A 26,249-nucleotide genomic window follows, 5' to 3' on the forward strand; every position below is an offset into this window, starting at 1 on the left:
ACAATGCGTAGGGAGGCCATGTTGCAGGCAAAACACGTGCCGCCAGTTGGCACGTGCAATGTGTTGTTTTGAGATGAAGAAATTGAAGCAAGAACAAGCTTGCTTTTGGGGCATTTAAGCATTTCTTGTGCTTTTCTAGCTGTGTTCTTGTAGTTGCGTCTTTTACACTGGAACGACATGGAATCGAATCTCTTGGGGGGAAAAAGCGAAACAAGTCAAGCAAAATGTTATGTTGTGTTGTGCAAATTTGATCATAAACTTGAGTGTAACACAACTGCATCCACCTCTTTTCTTAAACAACTTCTCGCTGCCTTCGCCTTCATTGTGATGCACTAATTAACGATTCATATTCTAATGATGCTCCAAGGACGAGCCGTTGCTAGGAGCCGGCTGATGCGAGCTGATGTTCCAGGTGGTAAGCTTAAAATTCCACCCAGCTTCTCCCTCGGGAACACGCAGTTGCCCACACAGATAAAGATGCGACGAGCTTGTCAGTCATTTTTCCGTAGCTAAGAAGCTGTAAGGACATACAGACTCCGGACCCTGGGCGATGACGCTTCCAAGACTAATTAATTTATACCAATGGTATGTCACGTTTGAGCATTACAGCGTAATTATGGTTAAGTTTCAGCGAAAAACCCAACCCAATGGTTAGGGGTTTTTCTTCCGGATGGGTTATTCATGAGCCCCCGTTCGTTTGGCAGCTCCCGGAACACTTTGTGCCAGTGGCCTGGCACACTTCGACAGAAATGCTCCCAATAGTAGGAATAGAGCAGATGAGATGACTGCTCTCAACCCGTCCGTGACGCATCCGGCCCGGATTTGGAGACGCTTCCCGGGCAGCCAGCCGCACCACCAGCCAAGGAGTTAAGCCCGCGTTACAGCGGATGTTTAGCGTGAAAGTTGATTAACTGCCTCGTTTTTCGTGGAAGCAAAACGAACTAAACGATGCGTCAGAGCTATCGAAAAGTGGGAGGGGACAGGGATATAGTTTCCGGTTTTTCTAGCGAAACAAGTTTTGAAGACTAAATGCTGCTCGATATTACGCGGAACTGTTGACGGTCGGAACGGAGAAATTCAATATCCTTTCGACCAGGGACGTGCTCTGGCCGACACACCGTTTTGTTACTTTTCCTTCGTGCTACAAACGCTTCGCTTCACAGCATTAAGCAATCAATCGCTTCTTTTTCCCCCCTGATATGAATAATAACTAAACCGGTCTCCGTAAGTACACGGTAGAAAGGAAAGTTTTTAGCACTTAGCAGTTGGGATTGCTTTTTTGTTTGTTGTTGGTATGCTGTGTATTTTACTACCAGCGGGACCGGACGCAAGCAGAATGTAATGGAAAGGATCGAGAGATTTGCGAGCAAAGTTCTCATTTTCCACACCCTTGACTTTGAAATCTGATACAAAAATCGACAGTATGGCGGCTGTGTAGCGAATGCGAAACAGAGCCCTTGGGATTGGGAAATTAATTTCCCGTAAAGTGGACGGGGATTTTGTTTTGTTTTTTTTTTTAGTCACTGTCACATAGGTATGTTGGTAAAAAAGCCCTTGGGTTTCAATTTATGTAAATTACCAAATCCCGCTTGCGAACGCTGGCACAGGTCGGGTCCGAATTTACTGTCCGTCGCACTGGTAAGCAGCTGCAAGTGTCATGTAGAACGGACAGATCGTAATTAAATCTGGCCTGTATTTTGTTGTTCAGTAGCAAAAGGGAAAGGATCTCAATAATTAGTGTTGTTAGCATCCACAGTAAGTAGAGGTGTACATAATTAAAGCTTGCCTTGTTTAGCGCACGCACACAGACACGCTGATTAATGCAAAAGGATCTCGTGAGGTTGAAAGGCGTTTTTGTACACTTCGTTAAGGTTTAAACGAGTCCAGGAAGCGCTGGAGCGCCTGAAGGTATGCAATATGTGTTTTTATTTTGATATAATTAGCTGGCATGTTTGTATTGATGCAGATGTTTGATTTAATTACTTTACTGTTGATTGTGCTGTGCAGAAACATAACCAGAAAAGTCAACATATTGCATACTTGTAGGCGTTAAATAAATAAACCAAGATGTTATACACATTGCATACCTGCAGGGGCGAAATTCTTGAAATCGTACCTCCATATCGTCAAGGAAATGAGATGGATTTGTTTGCTTCGGGCTTGAAACGAGAAGTGCACTTTTGCATATTATACCATCCTCCTGTACAAGAGCAACAAGACAACAAGACAGGCAAACAGAAAACGAGAGCTCCAATAATCTCAGCAGCCCGGTGGGGTGCCAAATGGGGCTGATTTTACAAATTAAATAAGCTAGCCTCATCCAGCCCCACGGAAATATGATATCTTGCTGCGTGCTTGCTCTCAACGCTTGAGCACGCGCATCTTGGCGAAGTCCTTGGCTGCTTGGCATCACAACCATAAAACAAGCTTGAATGTTTGGCCTTCCAAAGCGTAGCCGGGAAGTCGTGGAGTGCTACGACTGAAGGTCACAGCACAGCGGTGCGGGCTGTTCGCCTAGTACTCGACACGTTCGTGGTGGAGTTTGTAGGAAAACAGCCTCTCTTCTGCAGGACGACAGCGGGACGTAGCTTTTTCACTTGCCTTTCCCTCACCACTCCACCAGGCACGGGGACTGGGATTACTGATGCAGGCAGCCGAAAAACGAGATTAATTAGTGGGATAAGGCAGTCAGTCAGTCGGCGTCCGGTGATACGGTGGTGATGGTGGCAGTACTTGACATGCCGGTACAAATCTTTGCCTCTCGAGTGCAGGACACTTTTTTGGTTCCTTCCTGCTCGGGACGCGTCCAACTTTTAAGCCATTTCATGGCTATGTTTGAAAGTCCTTCCTGAAACCGTTCCAATGCGTTGATGCTAGCAACATCGAAAGAAGAACATAATTTCCCATTATCCATTAGTGCCGCACGGTAACCGGTAGCTGCGAGGGTTTAGAGCGCTTTTGCAAATGAAAATGTAGATATGTCCGTGTAGGTGCCGGTATCCTTAAGCAGCAAGATGGAGGGGGGGGGGGCAGATGACGTTACCAAAAAGTTGCTCTCAAATGACAAGGGTCTTTACTCAACTTCACGGTGCGAGCCGGAGTCCCCGTTGGTATGTTCAATCTTTCGAACTTTGTGCCTTTCTTTCGCCAAGCGTTCGGGTGCACACGGCAGTACGCTTGTGCTTGGGTTGCTGAGTTGCTGGAAGGATAATATCTGTCCATTGCCGGGTAGGTACAATACTGTTCGATGAGCGTTTTTACACTGGACCAAAGTCATGGGACGGCTTTGCGTCAGGCGACGGGAGCGGGAATGGTACGAACGTTCGGGCGTCACTTTCAGAAGCTGTACACCTTTGCCGTCTGGGCTGCGTGAGTGGGGATAGTTGAAATGCTTGTAATGGTAGCACTTTTTAGCCGCATAATGACTGTAATTGCGCTGGAATCTGTATTTATGAACTTTCTCGTTCGCAAGATGTTGCAACCTTCTGTTTTGTGGGTTGTGGGAGGCTTAAGCTTGCCACGGAGCAAAAACAGTTGCTTTTGGTTGGTGTGTGTGTGTGTTATCAGTACAAGCATTGTGGTGGTGGAAACGAGTTGTGCTGTTTTTAAACCCTCAGCATTGTGTGAAACCAATTATGGGCGGTGTTTTTGTGATGTTTTTGCCCCATCACCGTCGGCATGAAATTTGAATTGAAAATGTGCACTGCGGCAATAATGCAAAACACGAGATAAGCTATTCCGTAGTTGAGTTTGAAGCGTTTTTCACAAGAAATAAGTATCAATATTACCACCAAGGTTCTGATTTTATAACCACGAATTAGTAAGAAATGTGGCGAAATATGCTTCGCTACGCGTAGCAAACAGTTAATAAGCAGTAATCGAATCAAAGTTTTAATGAAACTTTTAATTGCTTTATGCGGAGCAAATTAATTATCGATAGAATTGTTGCACTGTTTGTTCTTCGTCCGTTTTTCCGTTTTAATCGTTTCGCTGCATTTTCCATTCGCAAGCACGGTCGGCCTTCAGGCTCGTAGAATCTAATTTAAACTCTTTGCTTTGCTGGTGTCCTTTTCGATAGCTTTTCTCAGGCTCCAAGCTCGTCCATCGTGCCAGTTTGTAGTGAGTGATCGTTCGTAGAATGTTCCCAGCGCAGTGCTGCTTAACGACAGCCACGGGAATAACTTTGCAATAGGAATAACATAACAAATTCTAGCACACGTTCGCACTCGTCGATAATGTTCCCACTTCTGTGCAAGTCTCATCAATTAGTGCAGTGGAATTTTAAATGCGGACTGAGAGGGAACATTGGAATTGAAATCTATTATTGATTGCGTGGCGGATTTGCTACAGCGTGATGGCTGTATATGGCTGTAGCCGTGCGGGATGAAAAAAACTACGAGTTGTTTATTGAACCGATCGCTTAGGAAAATGTTGGGATGGTGGACGCTATTCCTACAATTGAGTGATTTCAAGTACCGGTTATTTTGTCTGCCACTTTTCGCCTCGTTAGTAGGTACGTGCGAGGCGCGCTACATAAAACACTGATGATGTGTTTTGTCTGGTACGTTCCCACGAGAGTATAGAGCAAAAAGGACAGACGATCAACACTGTTTCGGTACTGTAGCGTCAAGGACAATGTAATTTAATGATGTTTTTGCATTAGAATTTACGAGACAATACAACCATTAATTCAGTTATGTCTACAGAGCGTATTCGTATTCGTTGATCGCTTGCAGCCCACAACTAATTGCTAATTGTCGGCACTGATATTTATGACCAAAACCATTGCTTCATTCTATCCCATACAATATGCATCAACCTACAGTACAATATAAATATGCTAATAAGCCAAAAAGGTTAAGGTCGTGCACGATACACGACACATTATGGAAATGATTAGAAGCATCGAACAAACCCCCCAAAATCGCTTTTTGGGTGAGCGGACTCGACTTCGCAAAACACATTCCGGCCTGTTGAATTGGAGTTCGATATCGCTGGAATCGTTATTTATTGGACAGCCGGTAGCTTTCGTTGCCGTTGACAGCCGATCGATTTTCGAACGAATCGTACCCCTGATTCGTAGCCACCTTCAGCTGCCACGGGAAGTCGTTTATCCTTGTCGGATGGAATAGCACGGATAAGGAAGAATGAAAAGTGGCGCACGGGCGTTCTATTTCATTTAAAATTCAAACGTTGTTGGACAGAACATGAAGACGAATCGTATTTTTGAATGAAAAACTACGTTTCAGCTGGCAATTGTGTGTGACAATTTTAAGGATAAAAAGGCTTTTAACAAAAAATAAAACGAATGTTTTGATGTGCAAATTGCACAATTCTAATATCTCTCTAATATAACTAACGTTCACATCAAACCCACGACAAAAAATGTTTATTTGAATCTTCCACTCCAATCAACATCTCCCTTGAACGATCCCCTTTTGTAGTAGGCTATGACTACCAAACAGTGGATTTTGCCTTCAGCAGAATTTCGCTTCCTAAGCGTAGTAGCCCTTCTCCCTTCTTTTGTAATAAATCAGTTCATAGTTAACCACCAAGTTGGCTTTTACTTGCTCTCCGTTTGAACTGTAACACCCATACACCGTAACGGGCGTGTCGGTGTAGAGTCGTGCCTTTAACAGCTGTACTACTAGACTGCCTGTTACGGATGGCTGCAATACTCCAACCTAAATGACGAACAGCGCCATTTTGTTGGATTCATCCCAAACTCATCGCAACCGTACAGTTAAGGTTAAACTGTAAGAGTTTCATCCCCGCGGAGAGTTTATCCACAAGTACAGAGTAGACAAGCACGCTATTGCTTCGGTACTGCATCTCACCGCGTCACCGCGGACCTCAAGAGGGGATGATGCTTAACTCCGAGAGCAGAAGGAAGTCGTAAATTGAGCAGTTCTTGCAACGATGTGATTGGGGACTGCACTGCCCCTACTGGGATGAGCAGGCGAGGAGAAAAAGTTGACGGCCCTAACCTGCGGAGAATCGGGGTTCTTTCCTTTAGCACGAGACACTGGTACCAGCACGGAATTAAGTGTTTTTTTTTGGTTGCGTTTATCCACTGAGCACGTCCGTTTGTCTTGATAGTTCTAAACCAGCGGTCGGCCAACTTTGAGATAAAGCGCTAACCTTGCTGAATGATCGAGAGCCGCGGATCAGGAGAATGCAGAGAAACAAACATTAATAAAATAATTGTTAAATTATGAATATTAAGCATTACAATGCGGTAATATTGTAAGGTTTATGTGATTATATCAACCAAGCCAGGTTCAAATTTCTATTATTAAATAACTGTTATTGAAATTAATTTCAAAGATTCTTCAGTTGATTTCCGGCAACATATGCAAATGATCGGTAGGAAGCAACAATTATTGGGGATATTCTGGTGCTGGAACAAAAGGCTAAATGGTTGAAAAATTACCGAGACAAAAGTGCAACCAGAATCTATTATAATGCTTTACCAACATGTCAGATATATTGATAACTGATTCCTTTTCTTTTAAAAGCTCCCTGTCAATAGTTCAAATGCTCTTCAAATGCGTTCAAATGTAGAAGCAATGCTAGTGTTACATACGTGCAGTGTAACCTCGAGTTCGACTATATAGATTAGGCAAATCTTTTCGCGGGCCGGTTTAATGATGCGACGGGCCGCATCGGGCCGTACTTTGCCAACCGCTGTACTAAACCAACAACGCCGTTAGTATTTGTAAGGAGAGTTTGACAGAGTACGGTGCGCCACACGACCCCGGTACGTGTGGAGGCCCGCTAAGAGTTCAAGGTGTGGGGATGAGAGAGTTCAGATGAATACCACTCGAGAGAGAAATGCAGAACATTCCAGAACCATTGTTTGTAGAATTTCTTCCCTTTCTACCCCGCTGCGTGTCTGAAAAATGCGTTGAGACTTCCATTAACTGCCTGAGCGAACGTTTTTGGCGCAAACAGCTGTTTAACCCTAATTGCAACCGTGTGCGTGCGTGAGTGGAGATATCCAACCCCGTTGAGTAACTCAATCAGCTAATCCCCATCACTCACCTCTGTATCTAGCTGTGCAGCTCGCCACGGGCTGATAACAGGCTGTATCTTTGTTGTGTTTGCTTTGGCTTTGCGGGGTACGATCTCAACGATCTGGGTCGCTGGAACACCACGTGGAAGATGCGCAGATCTGCTGCTCGCTCCCGGGGCTGTGGAGTTGTTGCGCGTCGTTCGCGAGTGTTGCTTTGTGCGTATGGAGGAAGCGGAAGAATTGCGTGCTCTACGGCAGGAGCCGTCGGGCAGAAGGATCACCATTGGCCGGGAAGATCTGGACGATCGGAAGGATGATAGTCACACAACGACGACGAGCACGCGCTGGAGGACGTTGCTGGAGGGCTTGGACCCCAAAAGACGCCTGCCAATCCTGACCTGGATCCGGAAGTATGATGGGGCGGACGCCCTGTCCGATCTGATTGCCGGTGTGACGCTCGGGCTGACGATGATCCCGCAGAGCATTGCGTACGCCACAATCGCCGGCCTGCCGTCCCAGTACGGGCTGTACGCGGCTTTTATGGGTAAGTAGCCATGCTACTGTGCACTTGCGCCAGGCGGAGACACTCCTGAGACACCTTGTCGCCCTCTCCCGGACAGGATCGCTCGTGTACGTGTTCTGCGGCACGGTGCGCGAGGTGTCGATCGGCCCGACCAGCCTGATGTCGCTGCTGACGCTGGAGTATACGGCCGGCCGACCGGTCCAGTACGTGATCGTGCTGGCGTTCGCGGCCGGTCTGGTCGAGCTGGCGATGGGCGCCTTCCGGCTCGGATTTCTCGTCTGCTTCATCTCGGCACCGGTCACGTCCGCGTTCACGTCGGCCACCGCCCTCATCATCATCGGCGCCCAGCTTGGCAATCTGCTCGGGCTGCCTCGGACCGTGGACGGTGGGTTCTTCGCGACCGTCTGGAGTGTGCTGTCCCGGCTGGCGGACAGTGCCACCGGCGACACGCTGCTCGGGATTGGGTGCATCGTGCTGCTGCTCGCCTTGCAGTATCTGCCCCGTCTGGTGCCTGCCACTCGCAGCAGACCCGTTCACCGCGCCCTCTGGTACGTATCGCTCTCCCGGAATGCGCTGGTCGTGCTGCTGTCGGCGCTACTCGCCCACCATCTTGTTACCAGCAACACGGACGGCGGCAAAGCGACCGCTCCATTCCGCCTGTCCGGCAGGATAGAGCCCGGCATCCCCGCCTTCGAGTGGCCGGTCCGTGACGTCATCGTGAATGGTACGACCGTCACCTTTCCGCAGATGCTGGTCGAGCTCGGCAGTGGACTGGTGCTGGTGCCACTCGTAGCCGTCCTCGCGAACGTTGCCATCGCGAAAGCATTCGGTAAGACTTGTCCGCCTCTCACCTAACTCTCTCAATGCTCTCCCTCTCTCTCTCTCTAAAACACACACACACACACACACAGCGTCCGATGGAGTGGTCGACGCCACGCAGGAACTGTTCGCTCTCGGGCTGTGCAATGTGATCGGTTCGTGCTTTCGGGCCATGCCGACCACCGGTGCGTTCACCCGGTCCGCCGTTAGTCATGCCAGCGGCGTCCGCACCCCTCTCGCCGGCCTCTACTCCGCCCTGCTCACCCTGCTCGCGCTCGGCGTACTGACGCCCTACTTCTACTACATACCGCGGACCACCCTGGCTGCCGTGCTGATCACCGCCGTCGCCTCCATGCTCGATCTGGGCATCGTTCGCCGGCTGGCCCGGCCGCCCGCCCTCCGCACCGATTTGCTTGCCTGGACGGTGTGCTTTGCGGTTTGTCTGGTGCAGGGCGTCGAGGTTGGTCTGCTGTGCGGTATGGCGGTCAGTCTGCTCGAACCGCTCCGCCACTGGGTGGGCGGGAGTGTGTCCACCAGTGGCATGACCCTGGCCGACAGCGCCACCGTCCACCGTTGCATCCGGCCCGAGGTTGGGCTGCTTTATACGGGCGTGGATCGGTTGCGCACGGCCGTGCTGGCCGAGGCACGTCGCCAACCGGCGCTACCACTCGTGCTCGACTGCGAGCGGCTGGTGGTGCTCGACTACAGTGCGGCACGTGTGCTGCGCGAGCTGGCGGACGAGGTGGCACGATACGGGGCGGGCCCGCTGGTACTGGTCAACGTACGATCCGGCTGGTGCCGTGCGCTGGAGCTGCATCAAACCGACGAGGGATATGTGTTTAAGCGCCCCGAGCCAGCGTCTAACGGGTGACCAAGCCCTTGAAGGTATGCAGTCCGCATGACGAAACAGCCCTAGTAGCAACAGCACCGCATTCATTTTCATCGCATTATATGGAGTTTTTCTTCCAAAGAGGATCTGTGAGAGCTGTAGTCGTTTGCGATGTTCAATTCTGTTGTGTTCAAAATTAAATGTACGAGCTTTTGGTGCTTTTTGTCTAATCAATAATGTTATTTTACAAAGAATAAAAATTGGTCTTTGCTCCGCTGTAAAATTCAAGCCATAACATGCGTTATTAGCAGCTTCAACTGCTTATAACTCTTTACGGTTTGGCGAACGGCACTAAAACTCCTAAAGTTATGCAATGTACATGGCAAACAGAATTACCTTCACAGAACCTCGTTGACACAAACGGGTACACACTGCTCTCGGAAATGTTATTAAATAATCGTTGTAATTTCATAGTGTTAACGATCAAAGTTTATCGATTTCCCCCCCCCCCCCCCCTCCCCTACGGCATAGTTCCGCACACGCGCGTGCCGGCTTCTGCAAAAACCCCGTTGCGTTAACTGGATCCATGCTGACCTTTACCGCACGTGTTGGGTGTAATTTGTACCGGGATGTACGTTCGGCAGTGTTGTAAGCCAGCTTTCATTATTATTATTATTACGCAAATTGCACCAAACGTAATCACGCCGTCAACCAACGCGTCGTAATGGAAATGAAAGTTTTCTTTCTCGCAAAAAAAAAACAGGTGAGTATCATCAGGTTGGATTTAAATTTTGTTTTATTTCTCAGTATGTTTCGATCCTCTCAGAACGATTACGATGCAAACTGGGAACAACGTTGTGCACTTTTGCTGCAGCTTATCGTAACACGCAACAATTCAAATGACACTGGCGCACGCTGGTGCGAACTGCTGCTTGCACCAAACATGCTCATTCCATCTAGTAGGAATATCTAGTTGATTGGATTTAAATTTCACTCATCAATTATCCATCGAGTTTGTACATTTACTATGTTAAGAGCTATTCGTAGGAAAAACGCATGCACTCCAGTTCAGCTGTATATAAATACCTATGCACACGACGGTCCTGCGGTTCTGGGTTTCGTGACACGACGTCTGCGTGTACCATTCCGATTTCATTTTCCGGGGCTTTTCCCTCTAATCGTAGGCTATCATTCCGTTGCTGCAAAATGGGGCTATGGTTTTGCTTAGCGTAGTAAGTTTGTATCTAGATTTTCACTCATCACAAGTCACGTTTCGTCCTGCCATTCCGTCCTGCCATATCGCTACACGCAATTCCTTTTTAATTGTACTTCATCCACTCAAACTCCTGCCTGAAACCTTCCCTTTATTCCTTCACTTTACGCCCATCACCGGCCCTTTATTTCTCCTTCTCGTTCGTTCAGCAATGGGAGTTAATAAAATTTGAAAAGTTGTTTAGCATCTGTTAACAATTCACATCCGCTAGCTAACAGTAAAGCGGGTGCGCGGGTGAGCGCAAACCGCCTCACACCTGCTGCTCCATGCGTGCTGGTATCGACCGGTGATGCTGATGGCGGGCGTCGATGGTTTTAATGAGCCCGTTGCGTACGACTACCACCGTCGCGATCGCCAGCGAGTCGTACTGGGCGGCTCACCAGCAGCGCTGCGATCATCATCGCCAGCCGCCCGTGTCCAGGCTGCGGGTCAGTCCACACTCCACCGAGGAGTCGAGCTCGTGCGGTGTCGGATCGGAGTAGAAGGACGGTCGGGACAGCATCAGCGAATGCTCATCGGCCAGCATTGCGAACTCGCTGTAGCTCGGCTGGCATCCCTTTCCACTGCCGCCAGCCCAGTAGCCACCGGGCCGCGCGTTGTGCTGCGAACGAAAGCGAAAACGAACCGTGCGTGAGTGGGATAGTTATGTTAATTCAGCCCTCTCCCCTCCCTCAAAAACCCAGCATGATGTGGTCCTGCCACGTGAGTCCACGTGGAATGTCTATTGCCAGCACCTCCCACGCCATCGACACGCAGACCAGCATCGGAGCGTGTGAATCGGATGGTCCGAAGAAAGGAAAAAAAAAACCCGTAAAAAACGACTTCAATCAAAGTCCACTTGAGCTGAGAAGTGGCGAAGAGAAATTAACACACAAATTGAAACTGGTTTCTTTCATCTTTGTTTCGGTTTCGGTGGAATGGAATTTGCACAGGCGAGGCTCGTTAAAGAACTGTGGGGATGCACACTGCGTAGAAACTTCAGGCTAACGAGGTTTTAAAGCAATTGAAGCTGTGCTTTACCGAAATAGAATGACATAATCGTACTTTTTCTCTGATCTGAAACTGTTAAACGCCTGAATGTATGCAAAGTATCCGTTAAGTACATTTTATTCTTCCTTATCTTTTTAAGAATACTATCTAGGGTAAGGAGCTTTTGGATCTCTTTTGCCACTAGACTCACGTTGCCATTGAAGTCCGTAACACGTTTCATCGATGAATGGATTATACAACGAAGAGACAAAAATGCTTTGCATACATTTAGGCGCGCGAACATTAAACACGGACGAACGTTGAGCTAATCGCAGATATATTGCAAATATTGCAAAGATGGTAAAGATATGAAAAATGCGTTTGAGTGAGTCTAAGTTGGGTATCACAGTTTCAGCTCAAATTCAATCAAAGTACCTAGAGCTAGAAATGCTATTCTCGCTCTTCATTAGCTATGTGCAAACAGCTCGTAACGTCCAGTTCCGAGTACGTTGTGTTTGTTATTTCATCTGCTGCGATTGCTTCATTTTCCACCGTATCTTGGTCGATGGAATGGTACGGCACTTCAGGGCTCCCGTATCGATGCGAGTTCGATCATCTTGCGGGCACACGGGCACCCACGTCCGATGAAGAAACCAACCAGCTGCCGAGTTGCGAGATTAGCAATTGTAGAAACATTTACATCAACAGCACAGCGGTGAGTTCGAAGAACTGTAATGAACCGTGCAAAAACGTCATAAAAGTGGAGGTGAACAAAAACAAAAACACGTGAACCAGGAAGAGCCTGGTGTGTCGTATTAGCTCAATCAAATGCCGTCATCGTGCCTTTCGGAATGTTTAGCTATCACACACTTACGCAGCAGATAGCGTAGGAAAAACAAAATGAGAAAATAAAAACACACACACACACACACACCTACATCCCACACCTACCTCTTTTCCGCCACCCTTGCGATGGATTCCCAGTAAACCGCTCACCGATGGTCCTGTTTTGCTTCCTGTCGCTGACGTGTGCTTTGCCGTGTTGTTGTGATAGTTGCCGTTGTTGTTGGCGGTGTTGTTGGCAGTGTTGTTGCCACTGCTGAGCCGATTGTAGAAGCGGGTCGTTGCCGTCGTAGCCAGGCCGGAGCCACCGGCAATTACCCCGCTAGTGCCGGGACCGGCTGCACCCGCACCGGCGCCCGTCCCACCGCCCGTCGAACGCAGCAGGGATGCTGTGCGCAGCGAAGCCCATGGATGAAAGTAAAACAAAGTAAAACAAAAGAAAAAAACAGTCGAAGGAAAAAAGGAAGAGCGCAATCAGTAACAGTCGTTGTGCTGGTGGTGCTGGTCGATTGATTTTGTGCACAGTGGAGCGAGTTAACGAGCGGAAGGAGAGGAAGCTGCTAGCGTTCGTGCCCGAAAGGCTTCTTCGAGCTAGTTCCTCGAAACCCCTATCGGAAACTGGCTGGGAAGAGTTTAATCGGTGGCGTCAGATAATAGTGCCACTGTGTAGTTGTTGGGCCGTTGGGCATGAAACGTAGCATTAAAGCATAGCACGAGATCGAGTTTCCTAGAATCTTTGGGGATGACATACCAACCTAAGGGCTGTTGCCAGGCCGTTGAAAGAGTGAACACTTAGCTTCCCGAGCCACTCACGCGAAATGGGATGTTAATTACATTGCTCGAGCAAATTGCCCTCAATAGATACAATATGTAAATTGCATTAGTTATGTGGAGAATCGAATTCCGTTCAACACATTAGCCCGATCATAAATTAATCGAGAATTATTGCTCCCGCAAGCGTTAATCCTGTGTATCAAAACATTCCCGTGGCATCACAACAACATGTACTGCAAACTGTGCACGGGACTTATCGCGCAACACTGAGTGGGAATGAAGCATAATAGAATCAATGCCAAAGCTAATGTTGTGACACATTCTATCACAAATTGGTTGGCTTGTTTTTAGTGTGCTAATCCATTGCTAATTCCAGCCACGATAGCACTTATGCCACACTGTGGCTGCTGTCTGACAACAGCATTGCAATCACGCACATACACCGACCGCTGTGCTCCATTGCCATCATTGCACAGCTTGAGTGCGTTGCAATCGTACCAGTCCTAGCTAGCGCCCAGAATGGAGACGCCCAGTAGCTCACGACCGCACACGCGCTGTGGTGTGCACGCTTTTGCGGGACGATTTTGGGTTATGCCGAAGTGTGTACCTGTCGGTTGTAGCAGGGCAATGGTACCGTTTTGGTTGAGGTGGTTCATCGTTATGCTCCGATGGTCCGCTACCAGCAGCTCATCCTTATTGTCCCGGCCGGTCAGACGGTCCGAGTGCGGTCCAATGATTCCCGAGACGGCATCTGCAATGAGAACGGGCGTTTGATAGGATGCATCACGGTGCCGCCCGATGTGCGGCAAGGAACGGGGATCTCGCTAATACTGTACTTGTTGTAGGGGGAGGGGGGATACAATCTACTATACAATATCGGTCTAAATGCAAATGCAAATCATCCAACGGTGAATAATGCGAACTGATTTGATTAGTGGATGCAGATTTGGGTAAATATTCACGAGCTGCTCTAGTTTGTGTCGCAAGTGGGTGGGATACTAAGAGACGAGGAACAAAAAGAAAGAAAAAAAAGACACCATGCATACCATGCGTATTCTATTCTACTTCGCAGGCAAGCTCGATTGATTAGTCGGAATAGGGTGGTGGAAGAGAGTGAAGCTAATCACTAGAGAGAGAGAGAGGGACAGAGAGTAGCACGGATAGTTCCGCATAGGATAGGTGATTAATGAACGGGAGCTGTCGATTAGGTTTATTACTAATACACACTTAATGCCGTTTAAAACATGAAAACTGCAATCAATTTAGCAAATGCGGAATTAATCTATTAATTACACAGGAGCGTTTTGTCGAACGCTTTCGTTCCGCACGTTGCTGACTTCCAGGCGCCGATAGAACGCCTAAAGTTATACAATGTGTCTTTCAATTTATGTGCGTACTTTGATTTGCAATCGTCGATGGGATTGTTTGAAAGTTTCTCATGAACTGTTCATTGAAATTATCCTGGCAATATGTGGTCCTGATAACCCTGGACAGTAGCAGGATAGTCCCTTGAACTGTTTTTAGCTTCCACTTCAAGGTGGAATCAAATTGCACCGTCCTAGCGATGAGTGTGTGTACAGTTGTAGAAAGCTGCATTATTATTGGGAACGTCTGCACATAGACACACGAGCTGATAGGTGAGTTCGAATGGACGGATCTAATATCATGTTCATAGTCGGCGGCAAACAACATCCTCGTGCGAAACATTCTTCATGCAATTTTCTAACCATTTCCGTCGCAGTAGAAAGCAAGCACACTACCATAGTAATAACAAACTAAATGAGATGTTTTTCAAGAATACTCATGCAAACCCGAAAGTTCATTTGTGGATCCCATCGCTGTTGGCATCTCAACCCTTTTCCAAGAAAGGGAATTATCATCAAAACATACACACAGTTTCCAAAAACTCGGACGGGAACCGTGGCCCCGCCCCTTTCGACGTGGGAATTCTAGGGTCTGTTCTATGGGGAAGCATAGCACGTGCACTCGCATGCAGTCCCACCACCACCCGTACGTACCTGTGGAGCGTCGCTGGGCTGCATTGGGTGTTTGGGCGCCACCGAGCGTGTTGCGGCGTCGACAGGGTAGCCGACACTTCATCGCGTACGAACCGTACACTAGCGGGTTCATGCACGAGTTCGAGACGGCCATCAAAAACAACCCGTCCTGGACGGCCACGTCCACCTTGGCGGCGCTTTCCCGGTCGAACATGTACCTGGAACGAACCAGCACCGGAAGTTTACCGTTAACACATGCTCCCATTTTCACGGGACCCGCCCAACCCTAACCAATGTACCTACCAGAGGGTCATCACGACGTACGGCGTCCAGCACCAAACGAACACGACCACAATCGTGATGGTAAGGCGCAAGGTGCGCTGCCGGGCGCGTTCGATGTGCGTTAGGTCGTTACATCGCAGCCGCATCGTTCCGGTGGAGTTGGAATCGCTCGTCTCTGTGTGCGAAGGGTGGAAATCGGAAATGGGAATACCGTTGTAATTAACTTCGCGAAACTCGTAAATGGTTTTTATGGCGTACATGGTGTTTCTATGGTTACAAAATTGCATATCTTTAGGCGCAGTATTTCTAAAACTGTGAGTGAGCAGCAGAAACGCCTAAAGTTATGCAAATGTTAATCAAATGCACTTATTTAATTAATATTAAGGGACTTTCGTTGCGCTTCTACTGGAAGTAATAAATAAACATGCTGTTTTATAAATTTATTTACAATATTCGCAATGTGTGAATAACGAGCAACATGAATGGACTAGAATTTGCCACTTAAATATCCAAAAAGATTAAGGCAGCAATTGAAACGAGCTGATTGAATGAGCTTTTGTACTGTAACATGAAGCCCTCACAATACGGCGGCACTACAGCGCTCACTCGTGTAGATATCTATGTAGGTGTGTGTTCTTCGTTCCACCAGTGCAACCACTCGTAAACTTGACGCTCTTCACCGTTAGGTACGTTCGTGGTTTTAAGCACACTTGAACCCGTGGTCGAGTTTCACCCACGCCGCAGTGTTGGCATGAGCTACTCGCATGAGCTAATCGTACAGAGGGGGCCCGGTGGAAAAAAACTACAGAAATTGAAAACAGTGCGTGCTACCGCTCGAAAGCAAACTGGAATGTGAGCGTTTTACGTTGCGGACCCCTTAACGACTTACCCTTCTCCCGCGACCGGTTGGAGATTTCGCACAGGATCACAGTGTAGGCGCCACTGATGATCATCAGCGGCAGGAAGTACATGGCTATCACGCAGAACAGGTTGTAGGCCGTCTCGAGCCCTGGCGTAGCGAAGAAGCCGAAGGTGACGCACTGCGTAAACCCCGGCACCTGTGGATGTTGCTGCACGCGGAAAATGATACTCTGAAAGGGTCGAGAAGAGATACAGAGTGATACAGAGAGCTGAACGAGCGGGAAACTCCGGCGAAAAACATCGACGTGGGATGTGAAAGTGTGGGGGAAAATTAGCTACTCGAAACGCAAGCAAAAGGATGTATTGCGGGTGACGCGTACGGTGATGGTTTAGGATGAAAATAAAACCAAAGTGAAACAGGACAGCAGCCCACCATGGTGCTCGTTCCAAACAGTGGCAGACAATGTTCATTTGTTTCGTTTTGCGGAAATGGTAAGCAACTAGGTACTGGAGGGGGCAGCAGCACGTACGAAATTCGGCACGACCCAAAATCTTATCCCGGTCCTTGATGATGAAGCACTTTCTGTCTTTTTTTCTCTTTCCTTCTCTCTTTTGTTGCAAATGCGATGCTGACCCATTGCGTGCGTCTCATGCTTGTACGCAGCAAATGTACGCAGCACACGACCGAAACTCCACCACGACCAGGAGGACGTTTATTCACAGAACACTCGACATTGTGGCCGGTGACAGAAGGATACATTCGTGCGGGATATTCATTTATATTCGTCTGTCGCTTCATACCAGTCGTACGAAGCTTGCTCTCGATAGCCAGTCAACAAGGGATTTTGGTCGGCCGACGTGTTCGGTTCGGAATGACGGGGACTACGGGACCATTGCATTAGACCTTGTAGCGTAGTGTACACTTGGTGGAAAAACAGAGAGCCCCATTAGCAATGGGACACAGCATAAGCTCTAATAATAACGGATATATTTGCCCCGTGGCATCAGGCGAAGGGGGCAAAAGCAGTTCAATTTTGCGACAACGGCCCTTGCCGAAGACGGCTGGCTGTGCGTACAGAAAAAGTATTGCAATGCCGGTACCGCTTGCACACGCCATACACACTAAGCCAGCCTGTCAGAGAGCTTGCGGTTTTGGGAGCGTGTTTTATTTCCATCTTATTCCCATTTGCAGATGAAAAACGATCCTTTTTTTGGGGACTCCGGCGCACTACAACTGTGCCGGGGCTTGTTGGTCAGATAACTTTGTTTCTACCGACCGGTTGAATACACTATTGAGGTAATGAGTTTAATAAATTGGCATTGGGAAAGTTTTTTAATTACCTGCCCTGACCGACCGAGGGAGAGACACAGCGGCAAAGCTCGTTTTATGACTCTCGTCCGAAGCTTTCGCCATGTCCGAGCGAAGTTTAATTGGATTGTTCGTGCGGGATTTTTCGCTGCAGGTTTGTTTTGTTTTTAATGAGACGGGTCTAGTGTTGGTTTTTACTTTAGCGACAGACACCCATTAACTGTTTTTTTTTTGCGCATTTGAAGGTTTTGTATTTCGAGAAGGCAACAGACCGAGATAAATCATCATGGTTGGTAGACAGGCACAAGGCTCCGGAACGAGCAAATGAAATTAATCGTATGAAGTTCAAATTCATTCCCCATCAAACATTCTCTAATGTACGTTCAAGTGATGCCAATTCAAATTTTCTGTAAATGCCATGTACAATCAAATCATTATTCCGCTTTGACGTCCTTGACTCGTGTGGAGTTCACAGAATGTGTCAATAAAAAAAATGAAATAAACACATATTTTCCCGAAACGGCGATTGATTGATTGCGCAAAGCATTTATTACGTGTGAAGTGACAGCTGTGCGCGTACGAAGCAGAAGTTCGACCGAATCCAGAATAGAAGTACAGCAACAGGAGTAATAATAGCTGCAGGGAGCTGCTAAAAGTGAGTCTGTAAGCAGTAAGCTTCATCCTTAGTCGGTTTGAGGCGAGGAGGATGGAAAAAAAATAATAATAACGAGCGCCTGTTTTCAACGAACTGTCGAGTGTGACGAGCAAAGCGATTGAACTTTGGGATAGCACAGCCGGGACGAGTGATAAAGTCAGATAATCGGCACAATCTCGTTACAAACTCGCTGAAAGGGAAATGCTACAGTCTCGTCGTCGCTGTTGTTGCCACTTTAAACTCTTGCATTACAATAAATGAAACCGCATCCTTTTACGGGGATGGCTCGGGAATGGTTTCGTTCGAGGTGCAGCAGACCTACCTGTGGCATCGCGTTGACGAACGCGATGAACCAAGCGCCTCCGAGCATGATTTTGCCCCGCTTCCGGGCGGCCGACACGCGCAACGGATATATCACAGCAAAGCAGCGGTCGAGCGACACGCACACCAGCACGTTCGAGCTCAGATACAGACAGAAGGCGCGCATAAACAGGAACACCTTGCACGCGACGTTCCCGGCGTGCCACTGCACCGTGATGCGCCATCCCACCTGGAAAGACGGGAGAGGGAAAAAAATGAAGCAAATTACAGACACACACACACACAATGGGTACTGTAACGAGGAGAAATGGTTTTGCGTGAGTGGAGCATAGACAAAAAGAGCAAGAGGTGAAGAGGGTTTGGATGTCAAAGGAGACGAAAAGTGAAGCTGTAAGAGCAGAAAAGTAACACCGATCCTTCGTAGAAGCACTCCCCTTGCGAAAGGGCACATGGCCGTGAGGTCAAGGATCATTTCGGAAAGGACATTTCGATTATTCACACTTTTTTACATTTTGCCCCGTCCAATTCAGTAGGGTAAACACATTAGCGAAACTAATGCAAAGACACTGAATTACAAATGGTTTTGTGATCGTGGAAAATCATCATCGCCAAGTGAAGCGTAACGTTCGTGAATGGTATTGTGTAGCTCAATTTAATAGCTATTGACATTCTTTTTTTCTGATTAAATTAAGTTGTGTTGTCATTGCAAATCAAAAAGTAAAAGGAAATAAGGTAAAGCAGCAGCTTTTCCGAACGGATACAAAAGGGAAAATGGCAGGATGCTTCCGCCACTGATGATTGATTGTGAAAGGGGAAATAGTTTGCATTGACTAGACTAGAGGCAGCACTTCCGTAGGGTTGGTTTCCGATTCCGATGGCAATGGTTGCAGCTGTAGCATTACAAGACGGGAATGGAATCTTATTGCCGTGACATTTTACCCGGCTGCAAATGTTGCACGAGGAAATGCAATTTCAGTCTGCCGTGTGCATCCGCTGGGTTGTAAAATGAAAAGCGACAATCAAACCAAATGTTTTGCCAACGAACGAGTTGCTCATGTGATATGAATTCCTGGATCTTGAGACTGTGTGTGTGGGTGTGTGTATCGTTCGATGAAAATAATTCCATTATGTTCGCCGGAAGATACCCTTCTTTGTCTGCTTGCACGATAACATGAACATGTGCTGCAGCAATCCAACCACAAATTACGCTTGCGTAGGTAGACAAACACTCGACATTCGCTTTTGCAATTACTATGCCTCTAGGCACCAACAAACATCAGAGGAATGATGAATGGCGACGTCACTGCCGGACCGAGATGATGTGCTGATACAATATTAATTTATTTATAGCATAATCAATTACGGTGGCTGCTTCCTTTTCCGTTGAGTTTTCGAGGAAAATTGATTCTAGAATTAGGCGGCGTACAATCTTAGGATGGTTTGGTACGCTACACTACCTAGTAAATGAATTTCTCCATCGGAAAACGCATTTACTAACAGATGATGTTGATAGTAGAAACGTAAACATATTAACAAAACTAATCTCGGTAGAGCGATGCGCTGAGTGAAACTAAACTTATTTCTATCGTAACAAATATGCAAAAGCAAACAAATTCTTTCCCCAAGCGCACGAAGCTTTTTGCGCACACAAAAAGGAAACATGCGTTTGCATTTTAATGTGCGAATCGTGTTTCCATCTCGCACACCCGTGTTTTCACAACACTGATACACACACACATGCTACACGGTACGGTTAATTTAATGCGAAAAGCACGTACCCGTGGTTATGCCACATTCAATCAAGGGGCCTTTCCCGAGCTTTTACCCGTTCTCAGTGATTGGTGGTGGTTTCGCCACCAGCACCACTGAAAACTTTCACTTACCTCCAGTGGAATCATGATGAACGCAACCATCAGATCGGCCACGGCCAGATGGCAGATCATGAGGCTGACGCGGGACCGGCGATGGCGCCTGGAGCGGAACAGTGTTATGACAACCGACAGATTGCCGCCGGCCGCTATCACAAATAGGACGCAGTACACGATGATCACGGCCACGGTGGAGTCGGTGTGCCCTGCGAACGAGAAGATGCAAGTGTGGGGTTCAGTGGTGGTGGCGGTTTTTGGCGTGCCCCGTTGCGGGGGTAAACTCTGCTGCAACTTGAAACGTATGCGCCACCGAGCGCAACAAGCTGTCTCGTCAGGCAGTGCTAGGGAAGGGGGGAAATCGGTTACAGCTTATGACAATGTTGTCCCAGTGAAGGGTAGGGTCGGATGCCGGGTTAGAATGTTTACTCCGTCTCACAGCGACAGACACGGCCTGTGTGTGTGTAGGAAGTGGACCAGTCTGAAGTATGTGTTTGCTGTTTGCTCGTCTTAAATATCTATCTCAAACAGTTGTCGGGTAAACTAGTCAGGAAAGAAAAAGCCTTGGGGAACTTCTGGAAAGATGGGTCGGATTAAGCAAAGCCATAAGCGGCTCACACGAACCGGTTCTTTGCAAAGCCAATGCAAAGCCACGCAACAGCTTATGGACTGTGGATACGAAAGAGCTGTGCGATAAAACAGATTATGTTGTTTTTTCAGGAGCAAGAACATTTTCATTACTAGTGTATATGATGACTTCCAATCTCGTGCTTTATCCGTTCCCAGAAATCTACCAGTAAACTAATCATTGTAACAATTCATTTGTATTTACACATTGTTGAAAGTGCCTGAAAGTATGCAATTTCCGTTACAAATCTAGTCGGTTAAAGATAGTTATCGTACGTCCCGTGTTGCCATTCCTCTACCCTTTGCATGTATTTCACGCCTTGCTGATTGACCTTTCGTGACCACAAGTGGCTTTTCCAACTCTAAAGCCCATGCTGGAACGAAGCCATGTTTGTTCTGGATGCTTTGTTATCCCCCACCAACCCTCTGTTGTGTAACTAATCGTACTTGAAAACGATCTGCTCGGCTCGGAGCGTAAAATTATACCTTTGTAAATAACCTGTATCGTTGAGGAGCTATTAGCCCGGAATGCATTTAATTGACTCTCTATCAGTTCCTGTCAATCGTTTTGTTATGGCTCAGATCGGGTTACACGAGCAAAGCTCAGTGAAAGAGGAATAGTGTTTACCTTTTTATCCAAAAACACTGCTCAAAATATGCTGAGAAACACGACATGTATGTATGGGTGTGAAGTCGATTGGAACAGCAAAAAAACAACAGAAGTCAATCAGTGTGCAATAACGTCGATATGATCGAAAAAAACTCATACAAACATGGTTTGCGCAATTTCTTTAGCATCAACTTTGGTTCGGCAAAAAGCAGCAAACTTGATACTGAGCCCTCCTACGAGATAAGATGAGAAAAATGCCTGCCGCTGGGTATGTTATTTTCCAGCATCATACTTTAGCCGCAATCGATGGGAGCGCACTTTAGTCTCAATTGATGTTTTTCTTACCTGAAATAATATGCTCGATTCAATAGCAACCGTGCGGCTGGTTTAAACCACTTTACCGGGAATTTCAGCATATTTCGATTGCCTCGCCATAGAAACATTCAATGGTCGTTGGCCACCTTGGCGACGCTATCAATCGAGAGGAATGTTTGATTTGGCAGTTCGCTTCCCCGTACTCTGGACGTGGACGTGTTTGATGGCGTTTCAAATGTATCTGATTCACGATAATCATTTCCAATTGCTTCGCATTACTTGCAATTTTCCATTTCATGGGCCATCGAACATTGTTTGCTTCTCGGTACGATCTGGGAGATACACGATAAGTGTTCCGATGAAAACAAACCTCACCGTACTGACAGGTGTGTCTGTGTGCCTTGTTAAAAATGTAAAACAAGGTGCCACAAAACAAAGCCAGCGTAGCGCGGTAAGTCTTTTGTGCTGCGGATTGCATACTGTTGGGAGAATATTTTTCCCATCAAAAAGACAGGCGCCTTACGGTATGCAATGTGCATGGCAATATTATCTAGATAGGATGTGTTTCTTTTTTACAGTTTGCTCGTCACTTTTATCAAAACTGTCAGCTGGAGTGATTTTCCGGTTTGATTTGCTGATTGGGACCTTTTTTATTCTTTTTATAAATAACAGTATTAAACGTGGCATATACAACACCGTTCCCTAGACAGGTGTCACTGTTCGCACTCTTTGGCGGAGCTGCGTTGCAGGATTTTCTATGGGAAGAACGTAATTTATTTTTATTTATAAGATTGCCCAACGATAATGGATCGTGACTGCGGAATAATGCCCGGTGCGTGCCGGATGTGCCTGAACTACGAACGGAAAGCATGACGTCATACCCGCAAAGGTTAGGGCGAAATAGTCTAGCGGTGCTACGGTTTGATTCGTAGCCAGTTACAGTATTCTGCGTGGGCAAACCGAATCATAGGAAACAGCTAAACAGTAAGAGAGCTATCATCACACCTGTTTGTATGCTTGCCGTAACATCACTTCATCACTTGAAGTTTTTTCAGATGGTAAGATTTTTTGTTTGATACATTTGTGCTATCAATGGAAGCTTGATTTTCAAAAAAAAAATGATGCGATATAAAGCAACAGAAAAGTTATTTTCCATCCGTCTCCATTCGGAGTCGGCGACCATCAAAAGATGACAAGAAAGTTCATTATTTCGAGCAGTAAAGTGTGGGCAATTAGCTCTCGATGCCGTGAGTTCCATGGTTTAGGTTCGGGTGCGGATGTGTAGATTGCCATAGTCACTGATGAGATTTGCATAATTGAAAAGCTTCGTCGGGATTGCACCAAGCAAAAGACACAGCTTCATGCTTTATATAAGTTTGCGGAAGAAATTTGCGCCAGAAATGTGTTCAAGAATTCAAAGAAAACCAGCAAAGACAAACGATGACCACCAGCTCGCAAATGCTATTAGTCTTTCCATTTCGAAGTCGTTATTTGCCTTTTGGCACCTCGTAAATATCTTCGCCTCGTACCAGCTGACCGGGAAAAGATCAATGATTCTCTTCATCGTTTCCATTCGGTTGGATTGATTTGTGGTATTGGTGAACAAGCGTTTAATTGGGTTATTGCTACAGGTCGTGTATCAAGCTATGGCTTCGCCTTTGCGCACCAGGAAACCAGGGGCAATTATTTACCCTGATGGAGAACAGTCTGTGATTAGTGGTGCCTGGTGCTATTCACATTTAGTGTTGTTTGATCAGTGTCAGTGTGCCTCAACTTTATTTGCCCGTGGTAAGCGGTTTTCCTATGTGTTGTTGTATTTAACGTACGCTTGATGGTTTGTATACGAATCGTCCGATTTTGTATCCCAACCTCAGGGTAAAAAGTTTTGGAGGTACCTTTTCTTTGGTAGAATTCACCCTAACAGAGTAAAAATAGCACAAAATACACACACACACACACACACACACACACACACACACACACACACACACACACACATAAAATGATTTAAAACTTTGAGAATGTGCGTGTGTGTGTATGTACAAACGGACCAGCGATGAATAGAGTAATTTAAGCAGGAGTAGTGTGAATCCCGCAAACTGCTAAAAATACTTTTATGCACCATGTTCAAGAGTGGTTGAATCGTTCAGCAAATTGCATTAAGTTGCATAGGAATAAAAGTTTTTCCCGCACAAAGTTTCGGCATACAATTTATTGCAGTTGAATTGAACAAGCATATTGAAAAAGTTAGTGCCACACTCCTAACACTCCATGGCAGACATAACATACACTATGAGAGAGAGAGAGAGAGAGAGAGAGAGAGAGAGAGAGAGAGAGAGAGAGAGAGGGAGAGAGAGAGAAACGCTGTGAAAAGAACAATATTTTCCACATGTTGAGGTGCCTTATTTGATTAATACATTGTGCATGTCCCCCTAGCCAGAGCTACATGAATTTAGGGATGGATTTCAGAGGATTTCGTTTGCATTGAACGACAACTAAAATAACAAATCCATGCACAAACATAATAACATTTAAACTTCATCCTCCGGGCCGCCGATAATGCTTCAACGATAATGGCACAAAATACAATGCCCTTGATCACAAGCACAATTTATCGACGTCATCTTAGCTGATCCTTGGACAAAGACTTTTTTTTGGTGCGTTAACGAAAAGCTGTCGATTTTCAACGCGATTCACGCGATTGTTTTTACCCCCAGGCACGCCGCCATCGATCGACCGTTTTCTAATCACGAAGGTAAATGGAAAGTTTTGCTTTTTATTTGACTTGTACGCCCCGTTCGCGCAATGTGCCCGCCATGCAAAGGTTCCTCCCTTTTTGCCGCGCGAAAGAATTGTTGTTTGCTCGCTCACGTCCTACACACTTCTGGCCCAACAAATTCTGCGCAAATTTTTATCAAAGTGTCACGAAAAAGAGCAACATGTTGGGTTGCGGAAAAGGAGCGAACCTCCGAAAAAGGAAAGTTTGTTTTTGCGCTTCTCCACTGCCCGCGCGTATGGAATCCGCTGTCAACATCGGGTGGTTCAGCACAGCTCACCTAAGAAAAAGTGATGAGTAGGTCGCAAAAGAAATTAAACTCTGTGAAAAGTGCGTTCGAAAATACCAAGTAAAATAAAATACTTGCTCGCTCACTAAATTGATACTTTGCTTCGTTGCGTTGAGTTGCGTGTGTTTTGGCGAGAAATGCTTAGAGTTCCACGGGGTGTATTACGCGTTCGTGATGGTTTGGGGCGTTGTTTGCTTTACCGCTTGAGTTTGGTGGTGGTTCAAAGAATCATAACTTTATTTTGCCATTGCTTTAGCCCACTGGCACGCAGTCATCTTGTTTTGGTCGGCGGTGATAAACTGTTCCGCCTGTAGATTGATGTAGATTGAAGATAAATTTTTCTCCTTCCCAAAATATAGCCCCGACCAGATAGTACACCAATCTCGCTGCGTGATTTACGAAACTTTTTGCACCGTTAGAGCACACACACATACACTTTTGGGTCACGCAGGGTGTATCCAGCGGTTTGGTGGGGAAACGACTGAACTTTAAGTGCTTTTCGGTTTCAATTTGGCGTACGAAACATAAAGTGTCGTAGAACGTAGCCGTAGTAGGTTTCGGAAAGCCCTTGTGCCCAACACCATTCTGCTTGCCGAGGGTGCTCTGCATGGTCGATGATTGGTTGGTTCCTCCTTCGACGGTAAATCGTTTGATATTGGTCGCAAGTTCAAGCCGGCTCAGGACGTAAATTGTTCGGGTTTGTTTTGTTCGTTTTATGGCGCGGACAAACTCTCCAAGCCTCCAAAGCTGCAGTAGAACACACGAAAGCGCAAGGAGCGCATTTGTTTCGCCAGCGGGAGTGAAGAAACTTGTCCCATTCGGTTTAGAGTAGCGATGAAAGCGATAAAAAGCACCCGGAGTGCGACGAGATTTTCAAACACTGAACAATTAATTTTCATTCGCCTGGTCGCTCGGGATAAATTGCTACAATTTCTCTTCATAAATTTCTACAGTTGGCGATTGTGCTTCCAGGCAACGTGGTTATTCACAGTGAGTTGCTGTGGTACAAGTGAGCCGTTACTTCACTGCCATTTGCACAGCCGGAAATGACAAAAAGTTGGTCTCTCTCCTCTTGGTAACAGGTTCGTTATCATCGACTGGGCGCGTACTGGTCTCAAGAAATCAAGACACAACTGCAAACCTGGGCAACTCATACGCCCTGGGCCCTGTACAACATCAAAGGAAAATCTCCATGGTACGTCCGTCCATGGTTTTACAATTACGTTTTCCATAAGCCAGGGGGGAAACATTATCAGATTTCGGAAAGCTCTTTGCAGATATTATGAAAATGCTTCCT

General features: G+C 46.8%; 2 protein-coding genes across 3 annotated transcripts in view; one reads left to right on the top strand and one right to left on the bottom strand.

Annotated features, from left to right (window-relative positions):
* The first annotated feature begins 6,893 nt into the window (after window positions 1-6,893).
* LOC1281646 (sodium-independent sulfate anion transporter) lies at window positions 6,894-9,474 on the top strand. Its single transcript, XM_321592.5, has 3 exons — window positions 6,894-7,559; window positions 7,636-8,367; window positions 8,450-9,474. The coding sequence occupies exons 1-3, from the start codon at window positions 7,238-7,240 to the stop codon at window positions 9,226-9,228; spliced, it is 1,833 nt and encodes a 610-aa protein (XP_321592.5). The 5' UTR covers window positions 6,894-7,237; the 3' UTR covers window positions 9,229-9,474.
* A 490-nt stretch (window positions 9,475-9,964) lies between these two features.
* The window catches only part of LOC1281645 (adipokinetic hormone/corazonin-related peptide receptor variant I), a 28,500-nt gene continuing 12,215 nt past the window's right edge, over window positions 9,965-26,249 (bottom strand). The window contains exons 2-9 of one of the 2 annotated variants that reach the window (XM_061646727.1): window positions 20,354-20,544; window positions 18,472-18,699; window positions 16,214-16,415; window positions 15,346-15,499; window positions 15,064-15,260; window positions 13,653-13,796; window positions 12,380-12,660; window positions 9,965-11,060 (exon numbers count right to left, since the gene is read on the bottom strand). In XM_061646727.1, coding sequence (XP_061502711.1) covers window positions 10,857-11,060; window positions 12,380-12,660; window positions 13,653-13,796; window positions 15,064-15,260; window positions 15,346-15,499; window positions 16,214-16,415; window positions 18,472-18,699; window positions 20,354-20,544 — 1,601 coding nt within the window. In that variant the 3' untranslated portion in view covers window positions 9,965-10,856. The remainder of the gene's footprint in view (window positions 11,061-12,379; window positions 12,661-13,652; window positions 13,797-15,063; window positions 15,261-15,345; window positions 15,500-16,213; window positions 16,416-18,471; window positions 18,700-20,353; window positions 20,545-26,249) is intronic. The other variant, XM_061646728.1, reaches the window with a different exon arrangement.

The sequence above is a fragment of the Anopheles gambiae genome, chromosome 2, assembly GCF_943734735.2.
Source record: "Anopheles gambiae chromosome 2, idAnoGambNW_F1_1, whole genome shotgun sequence".
NCBI lineage: Eukaryota > Metazoa > Arthropoda > Insecta > Diptera > Culicidae > Anopheles > Anopheles gambiae.